This window comes from Typopeltis vanoorti, chromosome 19, assembly GCF_054136105.1.
Source record: "Typopeltis vanoorti isolate ZY-2024b chromosome 19, IOZ_Tvanoo_1.0, whole genome shotgun sequence".
Classification (NCBI taxonomy): Eukaryota; Metazoa; Arthropoda; class Arachnida; order Uropygi; family Thelyphonidae; genus Typopeltis; species Typopeltis vanoorti.
Genome location: NC_143567.1, coordinates 57,596,874 through 57,618,794, shown reverse-complemented (window position 1 = coordinate 57,618,794; position 21,921 = coordinate 57,596,874). Strand labels below are relative to the sequence as shown.

Sequence of the window (21,921 nt, the reverse complement as noted above, 5' to 3'; positions counted from 1 at the left end):
GTGACTGAGAACGCCTCAAGTTCTTTTGCAGTTAGCTTCTTAGTCGTAACATTCTCTTCTTGTTTGCACCCCTTATCTTCTTCTTCTTCTTCTTCTTCATATGCACACAGTTCTCCTAGTTGAAGGAGATCGTTCTTGCTTAACTATTCTCAATTGGAATCGAGCAAGTTTCTCACATCTTCATTATTCAGTTCATTAAATCCAAGTTCTTTTCCAATTGTGCTGATTTCTTCAATAATGTTAGATCATGGATTTTGCATATGATAAACTAATATAGGCTTGAGTTTAAAGTCGCCTTCTGCACTGCCTCCTAATAAAAGCGTAAGACGATCTTTAGATACCTTGTATCCTGGTTGCTAGCTAGCAAAGTTTTGATTAGCATACGCTTCCAAAAGAGACCAATTTCGTCGACATTGAATATTTGCCGATCATCATAATCATCCTCCTGAATTATGCTTTGAAATTTCTCAGGAAACGTGGCTGAAGAATCTTCATACAACAAGAGCAGAATCCCCAGTTATTCTTATGTTATGCAGTCCAGCTCGATTTTTAAAACCATCCTAAATTCGCAGTAAAGTTTTCACATTCCTCCTGAAATTTAGCCTCTTTCAATGAGGCAAAGATACAGAGAGCTTTTGCTTGAATATTCCCCATACTAAGAAGTTTTTTTTTTTTTTTTGGTTATAATGCTCAATCCAGAGTGATAAAAGACACTCTATCTTGATCATTAAATGGCTTCTATTTCGGGTGATCTGCATGCTTAAAGAAGTAGTAGCAACTTTTCCTTGTTCTTTGTATTCTTTGCTCTTATTTAATATAGTCTGAACTGTGTAGACTTGCTGTTTCCCAGGTCTCACACAATTATTGTATTACTAGCACCACTTTCATGTCTCTTAATGACTTCCAGCTTTTTGCTCGCTGCAGATTGGTGACAAAAAATTTCGCGTAACGTAAAAGAAATCATGTCAACTGATTAATCACTCGCTTAAAGCAGGAAATAGTATTTGAAGTACTGATAATCAGTCAATTATGCTAACTAATTATCAGTACTTCAAAATCCAATATACTGTTTTCAAAATGAAACAGTACTTCAAAATCCACAGAATGTTAATCATTATAACTTTGAAACACAGTGGCATGGAAACTTAATATGAATGTAAGAAATTCTTGATACAGCTTAAAATAAATAAATCCTGTAGTGACTTTTATTCCCGAAAAGGAGTAGAAGAAGCTTCTTTAGTCTCTTAACTAACTTTTTGAAGACACATCTTCAGCTAGTCTTATCTTTCATCTTTCCCAACAGCGAACTCAAGCTATTAATGGTTTCAATAATTCTGTATTATAAATTGTTGCCATCTGAGGTACAAACTCATGTGATTTCATCAGGATGGAGAAAGCAGCTTGTTGTGTCGGAAAAAGTGATGAGTCATCCCTTTTTCCCACCCAACATTAAGTTACCGCAAAAGCAAGGGATAAGGACATGCTTGTGCCCCGGATGGGAAGTGTACCGTATAATATCCTAAGAGAGTGTAAACAACCAGATGTGTAAATCCCAAACTTTGTTAAGATAATCCATGAGTTCATTAAGATAGTAAATGTGTATGAATTAAATTAGAAAGTCATGTAATATTAACAGATAAATGTGTATAAGCTAAGTACAAGTTTAAGGTTTGTAAAGGCAGTTCGTAGCCACGCCGTCCAATCGGCTGCCGCCGTATGCGTGACGACATCGCCGAGTGATGGAGCTGTTTTCGCCGGTATAAAAGATTTGGCGGGAGTTCGAATCGCTCTCTTTTCTCTTGTCTCTTACCCCTGGCCGCTTGTGTCTCGCCTCCGAGGTTAGTCGACACCAAGTTTCCCGTAGGAGAGCTATGTAGTGCTTGATGCCACCTGTAGCAAGGATTTCCCCTTGCTACGCATGTTACATCAGTCAAAAGCCGCAACTACAGGAGAAATAGCCGCTGATGAAATTCACGTCAGCGTACAGATCTGTGCATGAGTGCTTTCAGTACGTGTAGAACAAAGGAACAAAGCCCGCCATCAGAGGAGGTATAGTGAACAGATCAGAACACCCAGTCAAAGCAAGAATGGTAAGCGAAGTTCTTATATTAATGTAGGATTAGAGTATCCATGGAGCAAAGAACTAGAAGTTAAGAACACACGCTATTTACGTGTTGTGCCATGAGAACAGTCTACAATTTTGGACACTTGTGTCTACTGTTAAGAAGAGAACATACTAGGCTCCAGCTGGATAGGAGGCTGAGCTCCGAACTGCTTATGTGTTTTAAGAAAAATAATGTCATATGCTCAGGAAGTAGTTAAGTGTTAACAGATATTTTGGGGGAAGGAATTAAGTAGAAATAAGTATTATTGTCCCAGAGAATTACATGTCAGATTTACTGAATTGTCTAGTGTTTATGTATAATGTTTCATGTATGATATTATCAAGTAACTTAATTGTGAGAGTCTGAGGATAATATGTACAGAAGTGAGGAATTTATGCCCAGTAAGAGATCATAGTGCAGAAGTTTAAATGTGTGAAATTAAGTAAGGGGAACCCAGACTCTCTTAACTCTTTTAAGGTTTAAGAATTTAAATAACATGTATACTTGTCTTTGTGAAATAATAAATGTGTTTTCTTTTACATAATCAATTGAGTTTATCATATCTTCTGCGGATTTGAATTACCGTTTGGAAAAACTTCGTACCTTGCATTTTAAGGAGAAACCATTAGTGATATGTGAATAGGGACCACGACTGCATGCATATATCTTGATCCCCAATTTTCCTTAAGTATTTTAGATAGTGTATCAGAATTTAGTTACTGGCTGGCGCAGTCTTAAATCTATACAAATTTGTCGGCAACTGAAGTCTGAGAGTAAGAGATACAAATCTATAAGTAAAGTTAAAGAAAGAAAAGTAAATTAAAGATAAAATAACGATAAAGAAGACAGCACAGAGAAAAACAGGGACATAACAAGCTATACTACTAAGGAAACTTACTATGAAATTCACTGTGGTTTTTGGATCATACATTTACTCAATATCCATAAACTAAGCATCCTGGTATGTCTGATCATCAATAAGATCAATTCTTCTACTGACCCTACTCAAAATATCTAATTTCATATACCAATATACTGTAGAAAGTCCTCTCCTCCTTATGATAAAACAAGAAATGGCTGCCGCTGCCTTCAGGTGTAAGAATATATAATTAAAAGGGAGTGGTAATGGAATTATCATTCTCATTAATTACAGTTAATTTATTGAAGAAAAATTTCTAACCATAGTATCGGCATCAAATAAACTAAATTCTAAGTGACCAAATTCATCAATGACATATTCCATTAAGACACAAATGTTTCATGGTGTAACTTTATGTAAAATTTTTTTTTTCTAATTTGAGATCTGATCTCTAGAGATTTCCATCTTTTTCCCTAGTACAGAAGTGTTAAAATCCAAAATACACAGTGTAGATATAAGATGTAAAATAGTCAGTTTGGAAAGCCCGAGAAGGCTTATATAAGTTTCAAACATTGAGATATCCCACCACTACCTCTAGATTTTGAACTAATTCAAAATCTCTCTCCCTTGCTCTCTCTCTATTTTCAAAAGCACCTAGAAGATATCTAAACTGAATAATAAAAGGAAATTGTGACCACTTACAAAGTATCATTCAATTTCAAGCCATCATTCCAAAAAACACTTGTAAAAGATTGTGAGTGACAGTTATTGATATGATATCCAATTACATTTCCACTTCACACTACAAATTGGCCACCTCTGCCAAATAGAGGAGCAGAGCAGATGACACTGTCTATTCAAGTCCTTACAAAGACTTGAATAGACAGAGTAAATGGGCACAGGGATGAGGATGCCAATTCAATATTGTGAAATATAAAGTTTTAAAATTTGGAAATCAAAGATGGGGTACAGAATTTTCTCTTGGTGGGGATATATTGTTGGAGGTAAAGGAAATAAGAGATCTTGGGGGTAATGGATAAGAATCTGAAATTTAGAGGACACACTGCCAAAATTGTGAGAACAACCCAATGAATTTGGACAATGATGCAAAGGACATTGATTTGTAGAAGAAAGGAGATTCTGGATCCACTGTATAAGACTCTTATTAGGCCACATATGGACTATTGTACACAGATTTGGTCACCTGGTTTTCAAAAGGATGAAAAGATGTTGGAGAGAATACAGAGACAATTGACCAAAATGGTTTCTGATCTCTGAATGCTGAATATAAAGAGATGTTGAATGCAATTTGCAGAGTTTAGTGGATAGGAGGAAGAGGGGTGATATGATAGAGACATACAACTTGGTAAGGGGTTGTTATATGACTAACATTGAAGAGGTTTTTTTCATAAAATGGTGGGAAATTGGAGGAGAACAACAGGTCATCTCTAGAAGCTGTATAAGGAGGGTGTGAGCAAGGGAATGAGAAGCAGGTTTTTTGCATGGAGAGTTGTGAATGATTGGAATGCATTGCCTGAGATGTGATGCCTACAGAGAATTTGAATGTGTGATGAGCTGTGTATATGACAAAAGGGACCACCTAGATGAGTCTGTGACTCTATGAGGTCTTAGAATAATAATAATCACTTTATGAGAAGTTAACAGAAAGCTTATCAGATGACCAGTGTGTAGATATAACAGATATTATTATTTAAATTATACATGTTTTTTGGTCGTAAAATGTTACAAAATATAAGACATTGTTAAGCTGACCATAGATTTTTGTACGAATATACGTACAAATTAAAAATCTATGGTCAGTTTAACAATAAGTCTTATATTTTGTAGATATTATTATTATTATAATTACTATTATTATTATTTGTGACATCTCCAAGGAGGCTGAAGACTCATCGTGGGAGATATAACCACTTTGTAGTAGGAATGGAAATTGTGTAGCTATATCACGGGGCTTATCTACTTATATGGTGGCATGGTTCTGAATCACATCAGAAATGCAGTTGTAAAAAAATGGAAATTAAATGATTTAGACTATTCAAACCATTATCTGACACATTTAGTCCAAGTGTAAGCAAACAAAGTTTATGTATGAAGTCTCTTCACAACTTTTACTTGGTTATAAATTAAATTAAAGATGCCAAGAAATTATATGCTTGTTAATCCTTTATTATATTAATCCTTGTTAATCCTTTACATTAATCTTTTATTCAAGTGTAAGCAAACAAAGTTTATGTATGAAGTACCTTCACAACTTGAAAACTTTCAGCTAGTTCTAATCTAGAGTATTTTAATAATAAAGTGTTACACTTGTTTTCACTACTTCATTACTTCAAACTTGTATGGGGGAAACATATGACTTCTGAATTTCTTCAACCTTGGTATCTCTTCTGGTTCCTGATGATGAGACCTCAATAAAGTTTAATGCCAGTCTTGGTAGTGGCTCTTCCTGTAATGCATAGCATTATTATACACACCTGAAAAGATGTGTGTTTTGCATTATGGGATACTAAGGCAATGCCAATTCAGTAGCCTCTATATATAAGTAGCTAAGTCATGAAGATACTTCACATGCAGACTTTGTTTGCTTACACTTGGATAAAGGATTAAACAAGAATATAATTTCTTAGCATCTTTAATTTAAAAGCCAATGGAAGATATTATTATTATTAATAGTAATAGTATTTTCAGCCTTTGACTAAGCCCATCGTTAATGTGGAAATGGCATAAACCCCATGAATTAATCCAAGTCATATTTTTACCTGAATATAAATCTATCTATCTACTAGGTATCAATTTTATATATCTACAAAGTTCAGTTTTATATCTGTGAGGAAGAAAAACCCAAGCACCCAAAGTCTGACACTGGCTAACTTAATGCTGACAAAAAGTGAACTAAACAGAAGCTCTCAAAACTAGATATTTCCATCACAATAAATAGTTAATTCACAGGAACATAAAAAGGGTCTCTGTGGAATGAGTCATATTGCTCAAATATGACTTCACAAAGTAAATTGTTTTGGCATAGCAAAACTAATATTATTGAAGTAGCCAATGGGGTAAGTTTTGCAGATCTAAAAGAAGTATCTGATAAGATACAAAAGGGAATACTGTTCAAAATGATAAAATAGTAAGATGTGAATGTAACTGATGATGCAGAGTGATTTCATATATATATGTGTGTGTGTATATATATATATATATATATATATTGTAATGGAAATTTATAATATGTAACCTGTTTTTTTATGAAATTTGAAACAAAATAAGAAAGTATAATTAATTTTTCAGGAAAAGTTACACTTGAAAATAGAACAGCTTCTTGAAACACAGAAAAGCTGTTCTGTGTTCTTCAGTAAAAAAAAATACTGAATTAAGGAATAAGCAGCATCTGGTAATCTTCTATATGTGTATATTTAAAAAAAAATTATAAAATTCATTTCAAGTTGGCACAGTGTGATGGCTAAAAAATTGTTATTGAATTTATAGATGATTCATAGATCCTAAATGTTACTGTAAAAATTATACAAATTATATTAAAAATGATATAATTACCACTTCTGAATACTCTTCAAATAAATTTTCCTGAAGTTTAAATGTTTTTAAATTAGAGCTACTATTGCTTCCAACAACACATATACGACTTGTCCCCTATAGAAGAGAGGAGTAAGAAACTATTGAATATTTATTTACAAAAAAAGGCATCTAATTTATCAAAATTCATTTGAAGTTTAACTACAATATTGTTTATTATTTTAACGGTATAATAGAACACAGAAACTAAGTAAATAATTAATTTATTAACTTGATGCTGATATTTCGCTGGTGTTATAACCAGCATCTTCAGAGCACAAAAACACTGTTTGTCACAATACGCGAGACTAAAACAACATGGTGTACTTAAACAAAATTGTAGCAGCAACACAAAGACTAGAGTCCTGATTTTGGCGCCCTCTATCTGAAAAAAAAAAAAAACTATTATATATTACTAGAGTCCTAGAAAAGTGCTAGTTTTTTCTTAATATGACTGTCTCCCAGATTTTCAGCAAGTTAATACAGCCATATTTGTTGAGATTTGGAGTGTGTTTTAGGGCTTCTGTAGCCTCTAAGAACAATCTCTCTGATTTATACGGGTTTCTGTGTAGTACTTTTGTGCTTTTCCAGTTGATCCTGTGTGCAGGGGTATCCAGAGCATGGTCTGCTAGGCCCAACTTCCCATAATGATAATTCCGGACGTATCTTTTATGTTCGTTGATGCGGATGTTCACAGTTCTTCCTGTTTGACCGTAGTAGGCTTGATTGCATGAGCAGGGTACTTGGTAGACTCCTGGATGTGATAAAGGAGGAATGCTGTCCTTGGGTGAGCGGATGAGGGTGGCTAATTTGCTACATGGTCTGAATGTAGTGCGTAGTTTATGTTTATTGAGAATTCTTGAGATCTTTTCGGATGTGCCTTTAATGTAAGGGATGGTGACTGTTTTGTTGTAGTTCTCTGTGGTGGATGGTGGGAGGGGTTTCTTAGGAGTGTTTAGTATTTTGTTTATTTTATGTGGATTGTAGCCGTTGGCCAAGAAGGTGTGGCGTAAGTGAGTCAGTTCAGCAGTAAGAGCCTTGTCATTGGAACAGATTGCTCTCGCTCTATGGGTTAGCGTTTTTAATATGCCATATTGTTGAGAAGGGTGATGGTGTGATTGTTTGTGTAAGTATCTGCCTGTATGTGTGGGTTTTCTAAAAACTGAAAATGATAAGGAACCATCTGGGAGATGTGTGATGAGTGTATCCAGGAAGGGCAGACAGTTGTTGGCTTCCAGTTCCATAGTAAAGTGGATTTTTGGATGTTGGCTATTTAAATGTGCTAAGAATGTTTTCAATGTCTCAGGGCCATGTGGCCAAATAGCAAGCACATCATCAACATAGCTTAGCCAAAGTGTTGGTTTGAGAGTGGCTGTATTGATCGCTTGTTTTTCCAGGTGTTCTATGTAAAAGTTGGCTAGGGGGGGGAAGGGGGGAGCCCATGGCTGTCCCATCAATTTGTTTGTATATTTTCCTTTTCCATGTGAAGTATCCTGCATGTATTGTGAATTTGAATAGTTCAAATATATCAGGGGGGGGAAGTGTGACTTGAGTAGATTGAGGGTTTCTATTAGTGGTACATTTGTGAATAGTGAAGTGATGTCAAAGCTTACTATTAAGTCTGAGCTTTTTAGGGTAAGGTGTTGTAAGATGCTTTTTAGGTGTGCTGAATTTTTGACAAAGGAGGGAGAATTGTTAGTGAGAGTGGCTAGTAGCTTCGCTAAATGTCTAGCCAGTTTGTATGTGGGACTATTTATACTGTCCACAATTGGGCGTAGGGGGTGTGCCTGGTTTGTGAATATTTGGTACTCCATAGATCCTCGGTGTTTTAACATGGAAGGGTTTGAGTTTGTTAACTGTGTCTTTGGGCCAGGAAGTGACTTTTTTCAATAATTTTCGTGCCTTATTCTTTTGTCTGTTGGTGGGATTGCAATCTATAATTTTGTATGTTGACTGATCTTGTAATAGTGTGTGCATTTTGTTTTCATATTCAGTTGTGTCCATCACCACGGTTGCATTTCCTTTGTCTGCTTTTGTTATGGTAATCTGGCTGTTGTTGTGTAGCTCTTTTATAGCAATGAATTCCTTATGTGGGATATTATTTTTGGGAGGCTTGGACTTGATTAGGATGTTGGCCACATCTAAACGTATGTTGTTAGCTATTGTTGGAGGCAGGTCATATATTCCTCGTTCGATGGACGCCATTATTTCGGCTTTTGGAACTTGCTTGGGAGTTATGGCAAAGTTGTGCCCTCGACTTAAAGCAGTCGTGGCTGCTTTAGTTAAGGTGAGTGACGATAGATTCACGATGACGAGGTCTTGTTGTAATTGCGGTCATTGTATGGTGTTCCGTTGTTGGAGATTTTCAAACTTATTTTGGTGCCGGTTTTTGACTCTGTCGAATTCTTTTTTTGCCGTTGCGTCGGTGATGTTCTCTAAGATCTGCCAAAGTTCCGTATTTAGAATATTATGCAGTGATTCTTGTAATGCGCTGATGGTTGCATTTGCTTTTGCTAATTCCAGGCGAGTGGTGTTAATCTGTTCACGTAAAAGCGCTACACTCACTCGTTTATAGATGCGTTGGGCTTTGGCCGAGTGGAACTTGTTTTTGATTTTAAAACAGTTCGGTATTAATTTGGTGTCTCGGCACCTCTTTAAGAAGGCTAACCTGTTTAGTTGCCACGCCAATTTCAATTTCCACTTACCGTATTGTCGTGTCTTGCGTACGATATCGTCTCCGTGAAGAATCCTTAAACGTGTGGACAGACTTATGTGTTCGTCGAACATGTTGTTTATTATTTTAACAGTATAATAGAACACAGAAACTAAGTAAATAATTAATTTATTAACTTGATGCTGATATTTCGCTGGTGTTATAACCAGCATCTTCAGAGCACAAAAACACTGTTTGTCACAATACACGAGACTAAAACAACATGGTGTACTTAAACAAAATTGTAGCAGCAACACAAAGACTAGAGTCCTGATTTTGGCGTCCTCTATCTGAAAAAAAAAAAAAACTATCATATATTACTAGAGTCCTAGAAAAGTGCTAGTTTTTTCTTAATATGACTGTCTCCCAGATTTTCAGCAAGTTAATACAGCCATATTTGTTGAGATTTGGAGTGTGTTTTAGGGCTTCTGTAGCCTCTAAGAACAATCTCCCTGATTTATACGGGTTTCTGTGTAGTACTTTTGTGCTTTTCCAGTTGATCCTGTGTGCAGGGGTATCCAGAGCATGGTCTGCTAGGCCCGACTTCCCATAATGATAATTCGGGACGTATCTTTTATGTTCGTTGATGCGGATATTCACAGTTCTTCCTGTTTGACCGTAGTAGGCTTGATTGCATGAGCAGGGTACTTGGTAGACTCCTGGATGTGATAAAGGAGGAATGCTGTCCTTGGGTGAGCGGATGAGGGTGGCTAATTTGCTACAGATTGGCTAATTGGCTAATTTGCTAATTTGGGAAACAGTCATATTAAGAAAAAACTAGCACTTTTCTAGGACTCTAGTAATATATGATAGTTTTTTTTTTTTTTTCAGATAGAGGGCACCAAAATCAGGACTCTAGTCTTTGTGTTGCTGCTACAATTTTGTTTAAGTACACCATGTTGTTTTAGTCTCGCGTTCAGAGCACAAAAACACTGTGACAAACATTGTTTTTGTGCTCTGAAGATGCTGGTTATCAGCATCAAGTTAATAAATTAATTATTTACTTAGTTTCTGTGTTCTATTATACTGTTAAAATAATAAACAACATGTTCGACGAACACATAAGTCTGTACACACGTTTAACTACAATAGTTTCAGCTAAAACCAAAATGAACTTAGAACTGCAAATAATTTTATAAAAGAATAAGAAACTACAGATTACACATAATTATGCATTAAACAATTACACTAAACTAAAAACTCAAACATTAAAATCACAAGTTCAAATTCTCATAGTTGATTCTCATTACAAACTTGTAAGGACCACAGGAATAGTTTGTTATTGTTAAACATGTTATGAAATATGTTATGGTCAGTGTGGGCTCGTGGCTTGAAATTGTGGGGGTGCTGCAACTTTCGAAATATACATACACACTGTAAGTACTGTGTATATGTGCTTGGATAAAATACCAAAATTATGGTAAAAATTTTTTAAAAAATTAAACATGAAAAAATATTGTTTATTATCAATAAAATTATACAGTTTGGTATAATTCAAAATTACTTAAAAATAAAATATATTCTTCTTGTTTTGTTTCATGAAAAAATATAAATATTGTTTATTATCGATAAAATTATAGTTTAGTATAATTCAAAATTACTTAAAAATTCTTAGGTCATAATTGTCAATAACCCCAATAATGTTCTAAAATAAAAACTATAACAAATGCTATGTCTTTAATTGTAATGTCCAAATATTTAAAGAAACGGAGTAAACATGTCTCTTTAAATATTTGCAATATGAACACTACGAACACTCTACTATAGTACGCCCACACTTTGTAGAGCTTCGCTTGGATTTCTGGCAAGAATCGTCGATTCATGTTGAAGGGGAGAAAGAACTTAAGGATGTACAAATTGGTCGCCAACATGCGAAATCACGTGCTTTCTTGTCTGTTGCTGTACTAGTTTAAAAACTGCAATGTTCGTAAAAGAAAAGCTAAATTTTTCGACCTGTAATAATAAACAAACTCATTCCAGAAGACGGATTGATTACCCTATTATTGAATACCCTATTATCGGAATGGATTCTCCTTTTTGTGGTATGTGCAGAAGTGTCAAAGGGTCTCGATTTTGTGGGCATACTATACTGGCACAAACTGCATATAAAAACAGTGGAACTGCGCTTCGAACAGTGCCACATTACGCTAATAGCTCGCATCTCACTATGACGTGCACATGCTTGCATGAGTAGCAATATGACAATGCGGTAAACACAGTGCTGCTAGCGTCCTTCGTCCTCCTAAGTGCTACAAGATGGATTTTATTATTTTTTATGCAAAATAAGAGAATTGTATAGGATTGTTGATGATAAAATTAAATATTACAAGCAAATATAAATAAATTAATAAATATATTTATATATCGAGAAAAATTGGGGGTGCTGCAGTTCCACAGTGCCTATGCACGAGCCACCCCTAGTGATTAAACAAAAGCATATAAGCATATTTTTCTTAGTCCAGTTTGCTAACCACATAAACAGATGCCATGTTATTTGGTTATGGATATAACTGAACCTTTTAATTATAAAATATTACTTGCTAGTCAAGTTGGTACATAGCTTTTATGTGAGGATCAGCTAATGTTTCAAGAGAGTAATGCAGAAGAAATAAGGATATTCTTAATCTAATAGACAAGCTTAGGTGCTGAACACTATCATCTTGAAAGTTATCATCAAACCAGCATCTTCAGAGCACTAAAGATGCTGGTTTGAAATCTAGCGAAATATAAGCCAATTATTAAACATTTTTTTTGTATAATGGTTTATTTAGTTGTTAATAATTTTAAAATAAATTATGGGGGGGAGGGCAATCTTAAATGGATCACAGTCAAAGCAGCACTGAAAACACAGCAACATGGTGGGGTGAATCCTTTCTAGACTCCTTTCTTCATTATTTATGATTTACAATTCAACTGTCTACAGAAAATATGACTTGGGGTGCAGCATATATTCTGGGTAGAAATCCAGAATATCTGTAGTCTCTGAAGAAAGGGAACTGAATCAGTGGAACTATTAATCAAAAGCATTATTAAAAGATGAATATCTGGACCCTGCCTTATTCAAAAGATGAATATCTGGACCCTGCCTTATTCAAAAGATGAATATTAGGAGTCACTGATTGTGGAATGTAATTAGTGAAACAGCAAGGCAATGGTGGCCTACAGAATTACAAAAGTTATGTAATTCTGTAGGGTACCAATCACTTCTAAAGCTTCTAAAGTTGCAAATATTTCATAGTTATGGAATCACAGCATATAATCATATTTACTAAAAGGGTACTATAAGTTCCAAACCATCCATAAAAAAAAAAAAAATTCTGATTCTGAAGTAATAATGTCAGCTTGGTAGACTGATTAACACACCTGCTCTTCAACCAACAGGTTGTGGGTTTGAGTCCCACCATGGACATAGATGTTTATGATTGTCTTTAGGTTGGAGATGAATTTCATCGCCTCTTATCAGATTGCTGCCCTGCTTATTGGAGGCTTGAAAAAGTTCAATCTTTGGTCTTTAGAGCAGGGTTTCCAGACTATGTAAAAAAAAATTAAAAATTTATAAAAAAGTAGAAAAAAAAAGAAAGACAGAAATGGAAAGAATTAATGCATTGGAAATGTGGTGTTATAGAAAGATGGAAAAGATTAGCTATACAGAAAGAATATCAAATCAAGAAGTTTTAAGACGAGTTGGGATGGAAAGAACACTGTTAAAGAATATTATGCAAAGAAAGACTAGATTTGCAGGACATCTTCTGAGAGGTTCTTCGGGACACCTGATAAGAACTATATTACAAGGGAAAGTTGAGGGGAAGAGAAGACGTGGAAGACCAACTAGAGAGTGGTTTAATGACATCGTGGAATGGACTGGTTTAAGAATGATGGAAGCGACAGAGAGAAATGGAGAAGAGCTGCTCATCTGCTGCAACCCTCTTGCTCGAGGATGCTACCGGACGACGACGAGAAAAAAAATCCTTAGTTCACCCACAGTACCAAATGTATTACATGTTTGCAACTAATAACCTTTAATGGGTGGGGGAAACAAACAAAAAAAAAAGATAATGGCTAAAAACATGTGCAGCAAATAATTTGAAGCAAACATGAATACAGAAATTAATAGTATATTTTATAGATCCAGTATTAATAATATAATATATCCAGTGGTGCACCCAGGTGGGGGGCAAGGGGCCCTGCCACCCCCACATGATGATGGATATAGAATTCACTCCTTCCCACCCACACACTTCCCCATAACAAAACTAACATTATAAAGTGACTTTTCTACATTTTGAGGTGGCAAAATCATGTATTAGGTCATCAAAGTTAATATTTTGTAAAATTTCATGTTTAATGATCATTAAACTTATGTGGTTTAATCATGATTGTGCCATGCTTAATTCATTTTTCAGTAATTTCATTTTAGAAAATGAACATTCACTGCAGGCATTAGTAACCATCATTGAAAGAAAAATCCTCATAAAGATTTCCATATTAGGAAATACTGAAAATATATGTTCTTTATGCATATAAGCGTAAATTTTGTTAATGGTAACGCAGTCTTTTTCATTTGTGGTTAAGGTCTTATCACCCACGTTTGCTTTCTTCACTGATTCTATATCCATCATGTGGAGACATCCATGAAGAGTTCTGTAGAAGTAAGGTCTTCGCTATAGAAGTTAGCTAGATCATCTAGAGTATGAAGAGTTTCTAAGAAGCCAAATTTATTAAATATTTCTTAGTACTGTTTTTCTTGTGTATCCAAACTAGTTGCCAAGGGATCTATGATCTATAAGTGTGTCCACTCTAAATTTCCTGTTGCCCTTAAGTTGCATGTCTGAGTCATCTGTGTTTCTACCACTATCTATAAATGTTAGAGTACTGCTGCGTTGTTTTATTCGTTTATACGAATCCTGGTAGTTTTCATCCTGTTACTTTTCTTTCGCTTGGGATTCATAGTCTTCAAAACAGTTTCTTTTCTCAGTTACAAATTCCTTTAAGGACTTAAGCAATTTCATAGCAGTAGATAAGTTCATGCTTTCTTTCTGGAGGACTTGGCTCACACTGTTAAATCGTTTCAGTATGTCATTCCAAACAATAGTCAGAAAATTTCTAGTTTGTCTCTTAAACCCTGAGCTGTAAGTCGTGTTTCTGATGATTCCTGACTCCCTCCTAAATCATCCAAACTCGATCTGATTTCTTCATAACCTTTGTATAGAGCACATGTGCAGACCACTGAGTTCTTGACAATTGCTTTACCACTTTAAGCTGAGATCCCAAATGTGAAACCATTATTTCCCAACGATAAGGCGAAGATGAAAAGAATTGTCCTGTGCATGGTATATACAATGCATACTTATTTCGTTCCTTAATTTTAGCCTGTAATCCTGAATAATGCCTTGACATATTTGCTGCATTATCATAGGACTGACCTCCACAATTCATTAGTGGCATATTATTTTGATCCAAAAAAGTTATGACTAGGTCAGCGAGAATATCTGCTTTATGCCCATGAATGAGAATAAACTGCAAAAATTTCTCTTTAGAAATACCTCCAGAAATATATCTTATTATAAATGTCAGTTGGTCTATGTGTGTGATATCAGATTGAATCCACCGATATGGAATAATATCGGTGGATTCAACGATATAATAATACTGAAGTACAGAAAGCTAATACTTAGCTTTCTGTACTTCAGTGACAAAATGTAGATCAGTTCCAAAAGGCCTAAATAATTGCCATTCCTATGAAAGTTGTTCGAGATTTAAAAAAGTTTCTATTCATTTATGTATTATATTTTGCACTTGAAATAGAAATTTAGAAGTGCTGGTATACTTTTCAAGGTTCGATTTGCATTATATCGATTTTGGCACACAAAACGTTTGCACATAAGCATTATCAACAATGCGTTGGTCAGAAACTCGTGACTGTTGACGTAGGATGCACCAAATCAAGTTAATGTTAATTCCATAAAAGTGAGTAACTCATAGCTTAGCACCAAAATAAAACGAAGTTTAATAGCAGTTTTTGTTTAACAGAGTTTCTTGTAACTGGAACTTGAAAACGACAATCGACAAAACTAAATTAAGCTTTTCAACGTAATTCTAAGTTCTTTCCTCATAGCATTTTCATAAAATACTTTACATCTAGTTATATTAGGGTTATGTAATATTTTAACCGGTCCATGTCGAGCACTGAAATTTATTTGGTTTCTCTATTTTGATAAATAAGAGAATGGGGGCCTCCTAAAGAGTGGGGCCCCAGGCGGCTGCCAGTTTCAACATTCCCTTAAAATAGCCCTGCTCGGGAATCACGGCCACACTGTGAATGCAAGCTGAATGAAGTAGCGCTCGGGCAGACCGAGTGCTACTTCGTTTGCCCGGGGGAGACCAGAGGAGATCACAGGTATCATGTATTGGTGATCACTGCAGATGCTCAGTCATAGGTCGTATGCAATGAGTAGAGTCTATTCTCAAATTGCATACTCAACTTGCCCTCAAGATTAAATCTTGGAGATAGCATGTAAAGAGCTCAATGAGTCTGTATAAATTATACACTTTTGGTAGCAGTTTTCTTTTATATGAACAAGTGCAAGTTGAATGCCATGTAACTCTTCTGTATAATTACTGCAATCAGGTGGGATCTGGTTGGAGATAATAATGTCAGGAAACACAGCAGCATAGCCAACAGAGGTATTAGTTCTTGAACCATCAGTACAGATAGGCAAGAAATCAGAATGAGAGGTTGCAGAATGCTGTTATGTTTAGCATAGGCAATGTTGTCAATATTTATACCAAGAGCTTGCATGGTCTCTTTAATACGCATACCAAAAGGACGTATGGCAGTTATAAGTGTGTGGTATTGAGCTTCCCAGTACAGAGAAAACAGACGACTAGTCCATGCAGGATGATCTGGGAGAGACTTTATCTTTAGGGCATAATTAAGAGACAACTGTTTCCATCGAAGTGATAGAGCTTTTGCTTCAATTCATTTGCTTCAACATAAAGACTCTGAGTGGGTAATGTGCGAAGAAGGTTCAACGCTCTCTTGCACTTTTCTCTTAGTTGATGAATGTTTGCTAGAAATGTAAGTTCACTGTCAAAGATCAGTCCCAAGAATTTGGCTTCTGTAGCTACTGGAATAATAGTGCATCCCATTCTTAATTCAGGATCTGGGTGAAGAGCGCATTTTTGCCAGAAGTGTGCACAGATACTTTTTTCTGTTGAAAACCTAAACCCATTACTAAGAGCCCACAGAGAAACATGATCAATTGCTTGCTGAAGTTATTTTTCATTTACCTTCATGTTACGGGAGTGGCAGTAAATTATGAAGTCATCAACGTATAGACCATTGTCTACAGTGGAAGGAAGCTGTTTGAGTTAACTGAAGCTGATTGAGTTAATTTTAACTGCGAAAAGTGTCACACTTAAGACAGAGCCTTGGGGAACACCCTGTTCTTGATCATATCATCAAGAACAGGGTGTATTTCCCACTCTAACTTGGAAAATTCACCTGGAAAGAAAGTTTTTAATAAATACAGGAAGGTGTCCTTTAAGACCCAAGTTATAGGTCTTTTAATATGCCATATCTTCAGGCTGTGTCATAAGCTTTTTCCATGTCAAAAAAAAAAAAAAAAAAAAAACTGAAACAAGGTGTTCTTGCTTCAGAAATGCATCTTTTATACAAGTTTCTAAATGAACCAAATGGCCTAAAGTTCAGCGATGTCTACAGAACCCACATTGTGTATTAGAGAGAAGATTGTTGCTTTCTAAATACCAGAAAAGTCTGGCACTAACCATTTTCTCTAGTATCTTACAAAGACAGCTGGTTAGAGCAATGGGTCGATAATTATTTACTTGTGTTGGATCTTTTCCTGGTTTTAGGATAGCAATGACAATTGACTTATGCCAAGAATTTGGAAACTCTTCCTCTGCAAGTATTCTATTGTATAGTAAGAGAAGGAGATCCATAGAAGATGATGGTAGATGGTTTAATCATTTCATAATGGATGTCATCAGGCCCTACTGTACTAGGGTGAAATAGTAGGAAAGCTCTTTTTAGTTCCTCCTTAACAAATGACTGATTGTATGGCTCAAGAACATTGGCAGAAAAATTTTGCCTTTGTTTCTCTTGCTGTTCTTTCAGAATTAAAAATTCAGGAGGATATGAAACTGTTGATGAAATTCTGGCAAAATTTTCTCCCAGAGTGTCTGCAATGGCTTTGGAATCAGCAATAACACTTTTATTATGGTCTAAGGTAGCAAACAATGTGTTTTATATCTACCTTTCATTTTCCGGATTTTATCTCATACAATTTTTGGACTGGTCATTTGATTAATTGATGTAATAAATTGGATCCATGATTGTTTTTGACTCTGATGCCTCACATAGCATGCTTTGGCTCGAGCATGCTTGAAAGCTATAAGGTTTGATGTGGTGGGATATCTACAAAATATATCCCATGCTCTGCGTTGATCTTTTTCAGCTGTCTGGCATTCTGGGTTCCACCAAGGCTTTGGATAGAGTGGAAACTGAGATGATGTTTTTGGGATAGAGGCTGTTGATGCATGAACAATGCACTCTGTTATATATTTTAGCACTTCATTGATAGGCGTTTGACTAATGGCATCAGCATTAAATTTTGCAAGATGATAGAAAGTATTTCAGTCAGCCTGGTCCATTTTCCATATAGGTATCCGTGTGGGTGAACATGGTTCCTGTGAAGACATTGTGCAGAGAACAGGAAATTAATACTTCCATATCTGTTCTCTTCAACGTCCCACATGAGCAGTGGAAAAATGGAGGGGAAGCAGATTGTAAGATCAATTGCAGAATATGAACGGGTAGGCATATGGAAGAAAGTGTTGAGTTTATTATTTAAAAGGGAGAGGTTATTATTATCAAGAATTCTTTCAGTGATTCAACCTCGTCTCGTCTATTAGTGTTGGCACTACCCCACAGAGTATTGTGACCATTAAAGTCACCCATCAAAAGTATGGGTTCAGGCAGTTGCGAGATAGGGTTATCAAGATCAATTTCATTTAACTCGGCACTTGGTGGTAAATAAATTGAACATACTGTAATAAGAAATCCCAAGGAGAAGCAGTAGTGATTCACTTCTCACAAGTTTCAGTTGCTACTGTCACTTTCTTAATTGTTATCTTCTCAACATAAGAGGATCTCAGAGCAGGTGTGATAATGGCTAGCTTTCTTTTTGCATCCTGGTATGTTATGTTTTGCTCTGTTTTCATTCTTTGTATTTCTTTTTCATCTTTTCATTTCTGACATGCATGAGAGTAAGCTGGATGATCTCCCTGACAGTTGACACATTTACTTTTTTTGCACAGCGAGATTTATTATCATGCTCTTTACTTCCACATTGAGCACAGGTAGTAGAACCATGCCAGGCAGTTTGAACATGTCCATATCGCTGACATTTCAAGCATCTCAGTGGGTTAGGGATGTACATTCTAACAGGACAACTGAGATACCCTGCTTTTACAGATGTTAGAGGCTTAGTGTATCAAAGTAAGGATGATGTTCTTGGTTGGAACTAGGTAACCATCCCTACATATCAGGATGCGCCTCACACCTGTCACTCCTTGATCTTTAAGTTCTGAACATATCTCCTCATCAGGAACATCAAGATTCCATATCTCCTTGTATCACTCCTCTTCTGATGTCTTCTGATATCACTCCTCTACAGGAGTTAAGTGTTTTATGAGGTGTTAATGTAATTTCTATTCTGCCCATTGTTGTTGCTCTCAGTAGTTTCTCAGAATGTTGCTGACACAATGTTTCCACAAGGACATCACCATAATGGCATTTCTTAACAGTTTTGGGAGGTCCTGCCAGTCCTTCTAAACCTTTTTGAATAAAGAAGGGTGGCATTTTCCCTATTGGTTTTTCACATGGAGCATGAATGATTAAAAATGTTGGTACATTTATGTTAGCATCATATGTCTTTTGTTTCTTACTTCTGTTTCCATATGCCGTACTACAGTATCAGTACTTGGTTGGGACTTTTTTAGGGCCCCTGAAACGTTTGAGGATGAAGGATTCATGCTCAAGAAATTTTTGGTTCAGTGCCAGAGCTCCCCACCCACCATGGAATCACACATGAATGCCCATTCCAATCGGCACTACAGCAAGCCTAGGATCCTGACCCCAGACCATGGGGTGAGAGATTTACTGCAACACCATTAACCCTTGCGAGCAAGCCCACGAGCTGATTGATTCTGGCTGGGCCATCCAGGACTTCTCATCTTGCCGAAGCAGGGGCCAAAGTAGTGCAAGACTATCAGGATCCCCCTTTTCGGATGTCGCACCGCATGGCAAACACGGCAGCAGGGCACTGGATCCCGGTGATGGTGGTCTGGAAAAAAGGATAGTGAAAAAGACTCAGGAGAAGTAGATAGAGCGAAGAATGCGGGAAGAAAAGCAAAGAAAAAGAGGAAGAATGAAAAGGGCCAGTACCAATACTGGGAGGTCCCCCTCCATGAACAGGTGCCCCATATGGAGGGTGGAGATCAAGAGTCTTGCATTTGATCATCTCATTAAAAGATGTTATAAACAAGATGCCAAATTTCCCTCTGGTTGGTAAAAGTGACAGTATGCTTAGACCAGGCAGTATTAGAATTCAATTTCACATCTGAAGGTACTTCCACATGACTGAATTCTCACCAATTAATTTTCATATTATGTGACTGAAAACTGAAGAATCACATCTGATGAGAAATGTCAGCAGAACCACTTATGATGTAAAAATTGCCATCATATACAAATAGGTCACATTATCCATCCATGAAAATGAGAAGTAAATAAGAAGCTGTAATCTTGAAAGAAAGAAAGAGAAAGAAAGAAACACATTTTCACAGTTATGGTACCTCGGGACAAGCAGGCTGAAATGTCCAGAAGAAAAGAGATTAAACCAGAACAATTAGTCCAAAACCTCTGGGAAATGATGATGATAAGAAAGGTTTCTCTGCCTGGAAATTTCCACCTTGGTAACAAGGTTGTATATTGGTGTCTATCATGACTCCTAAAGATAAAGGAGAGTCTCACCTACAAATTCTGTTTCTCAAGATCTACCCTGTGGTTACTACTGTTTAGAAAACTTGACTCAGGAAAGCATCAGAAGAGACTACAGCATACCAAAAAGCTTACCCTCAAGTTTATTTCCAAAAAAATTTACTCTAACACACACCACAGAAAAGAAAAGGAAGTGAATTAAAACATAAATCGAGCAGAGCAGAGAGAAAATAACATACAACTGTTCATATACAGAGAAACTACCAGTCTCTGAAGAAGTTAAACTGCAAAGCAATTTGTCAATCAGAACTATCTGACGTCCTTGAATTAAGAAGAGCATGCCATTCTTTCATTCCTAAAAGAGAAGGCCATGAAATAAGGTATCCAGTTAGGAATAATCCAGACCCACATGTCTTAAAGCTGATGAAGAATTGTGTATCCCACTTGACACTACAGTATGTTCATGTATGGCTATGGAATTAAAATCTCTTTTATGTGAATTCAGTTCATCTAGTGTTTGTGATTAAGATAATAATAATTATTATTCAGGCCTCCATGGAGTCAAAAGACTTATCGTGAGAGGTCCTTCCTAAAAAACACAAAGTCCATCATACCACTCCTTGAATTCACTGACCATTCGTGCTCTCACCACTCTATCAGGCAATGCATTCCATGGTTCAACCTCTATGCAAAGAAACCACTCCTCATCCTCTTGCTCATAGCTTCCAGGGATGGCTCCTTGTCCTTGCTCCTTCCCTGTTCCACCAAGTGAAAGAACTCCTCAGTGTCAAACCTACAACTTACCTCTCAACAGTTTAAAAGTCTCAATCATATCACATCTCCTTCTTCTATCTACAACTCTGCAGTCCATTCCCAATAACTGACATGTTTTGTGTCAGTTTTTGGGAAGTTAACAGTTTTTGTGTGAAACTGTTAACTTACTAAGACTTTAGGCATCTTAAAAATTCTATTGCTGCTGTAGAGGCTAAATGATCAGATATTGTGAAATGTCTGATCAGTTAATGTTAAAGCTATTCAGTAAAGATAAGCTACTAACTTAAGTATTTTTAAACATTTATTACATTTATGTGTCTGATAAAAGAAAGAATACCTTACTTAAGTTGCATAACTAAATGTTTCTCTTGTGGCGGGAAGTTAGCCATCGTATATGTTGCACTGACTGTTATTATTAAATTGTTTTCATTTTAATCACTGTGTCATTTCTGGATTCTAAATGGTCACACCTCAACATCTGCTGTTAACAAAAGAATAACCCTCTTTAACAATAATCAGGAAATGGATCTGTTTCCTAATCACACAACTTGCACATTATGAAGTTTACAACTCACCTGGGTTGCAAAAGATGGATTTAGGATTTGTACAGAGCTAGCAGTTCAAGAAGTGAAAAACAGCCTCATAAGTGGAAAAGGATGGTAAGTTTTTTAGAGGCCGCAAAAGCTAAATGATATGTGTTTTTGCCAGTCCAAAAAGAAATATCTGATGCTGTCTTGTGACCTGATTTTTATTAAAAGTAAAGGAAGTGAACTGAGATTGCTTTGTGGGGAAGAAGGCAAGAATGTGTCCTGGTAGCATTGAAGATAACTAGGTATAATCATTCCACTGATATGGA

At 36.1% G+C, this 21,921-nt stretch overlaps 1 protein-coding gene across 1 annotated transcript in view; it reads right to left on the bottom strand.

Moving 5' to 3' along the window:
• Positions 1-21,921, bottom strand: part of LOC150096143 (WD repeat and coiled-coil-containing protein-like) — a 169,475-nt gene that overhangs the window by 1,790 nt on the left and 145,764 nt on the right. The window contains exon 9 of the mRNA XM_090409347.1: positions 6,538-6,633. Within this exon, the coding sequence (XP_090265473.1) occupies positions 6,538-6,633 (96 nt within the window). The remainder of the gene's footprint in view (positions 1-6,537; positions 6,634-21,921) is intronic.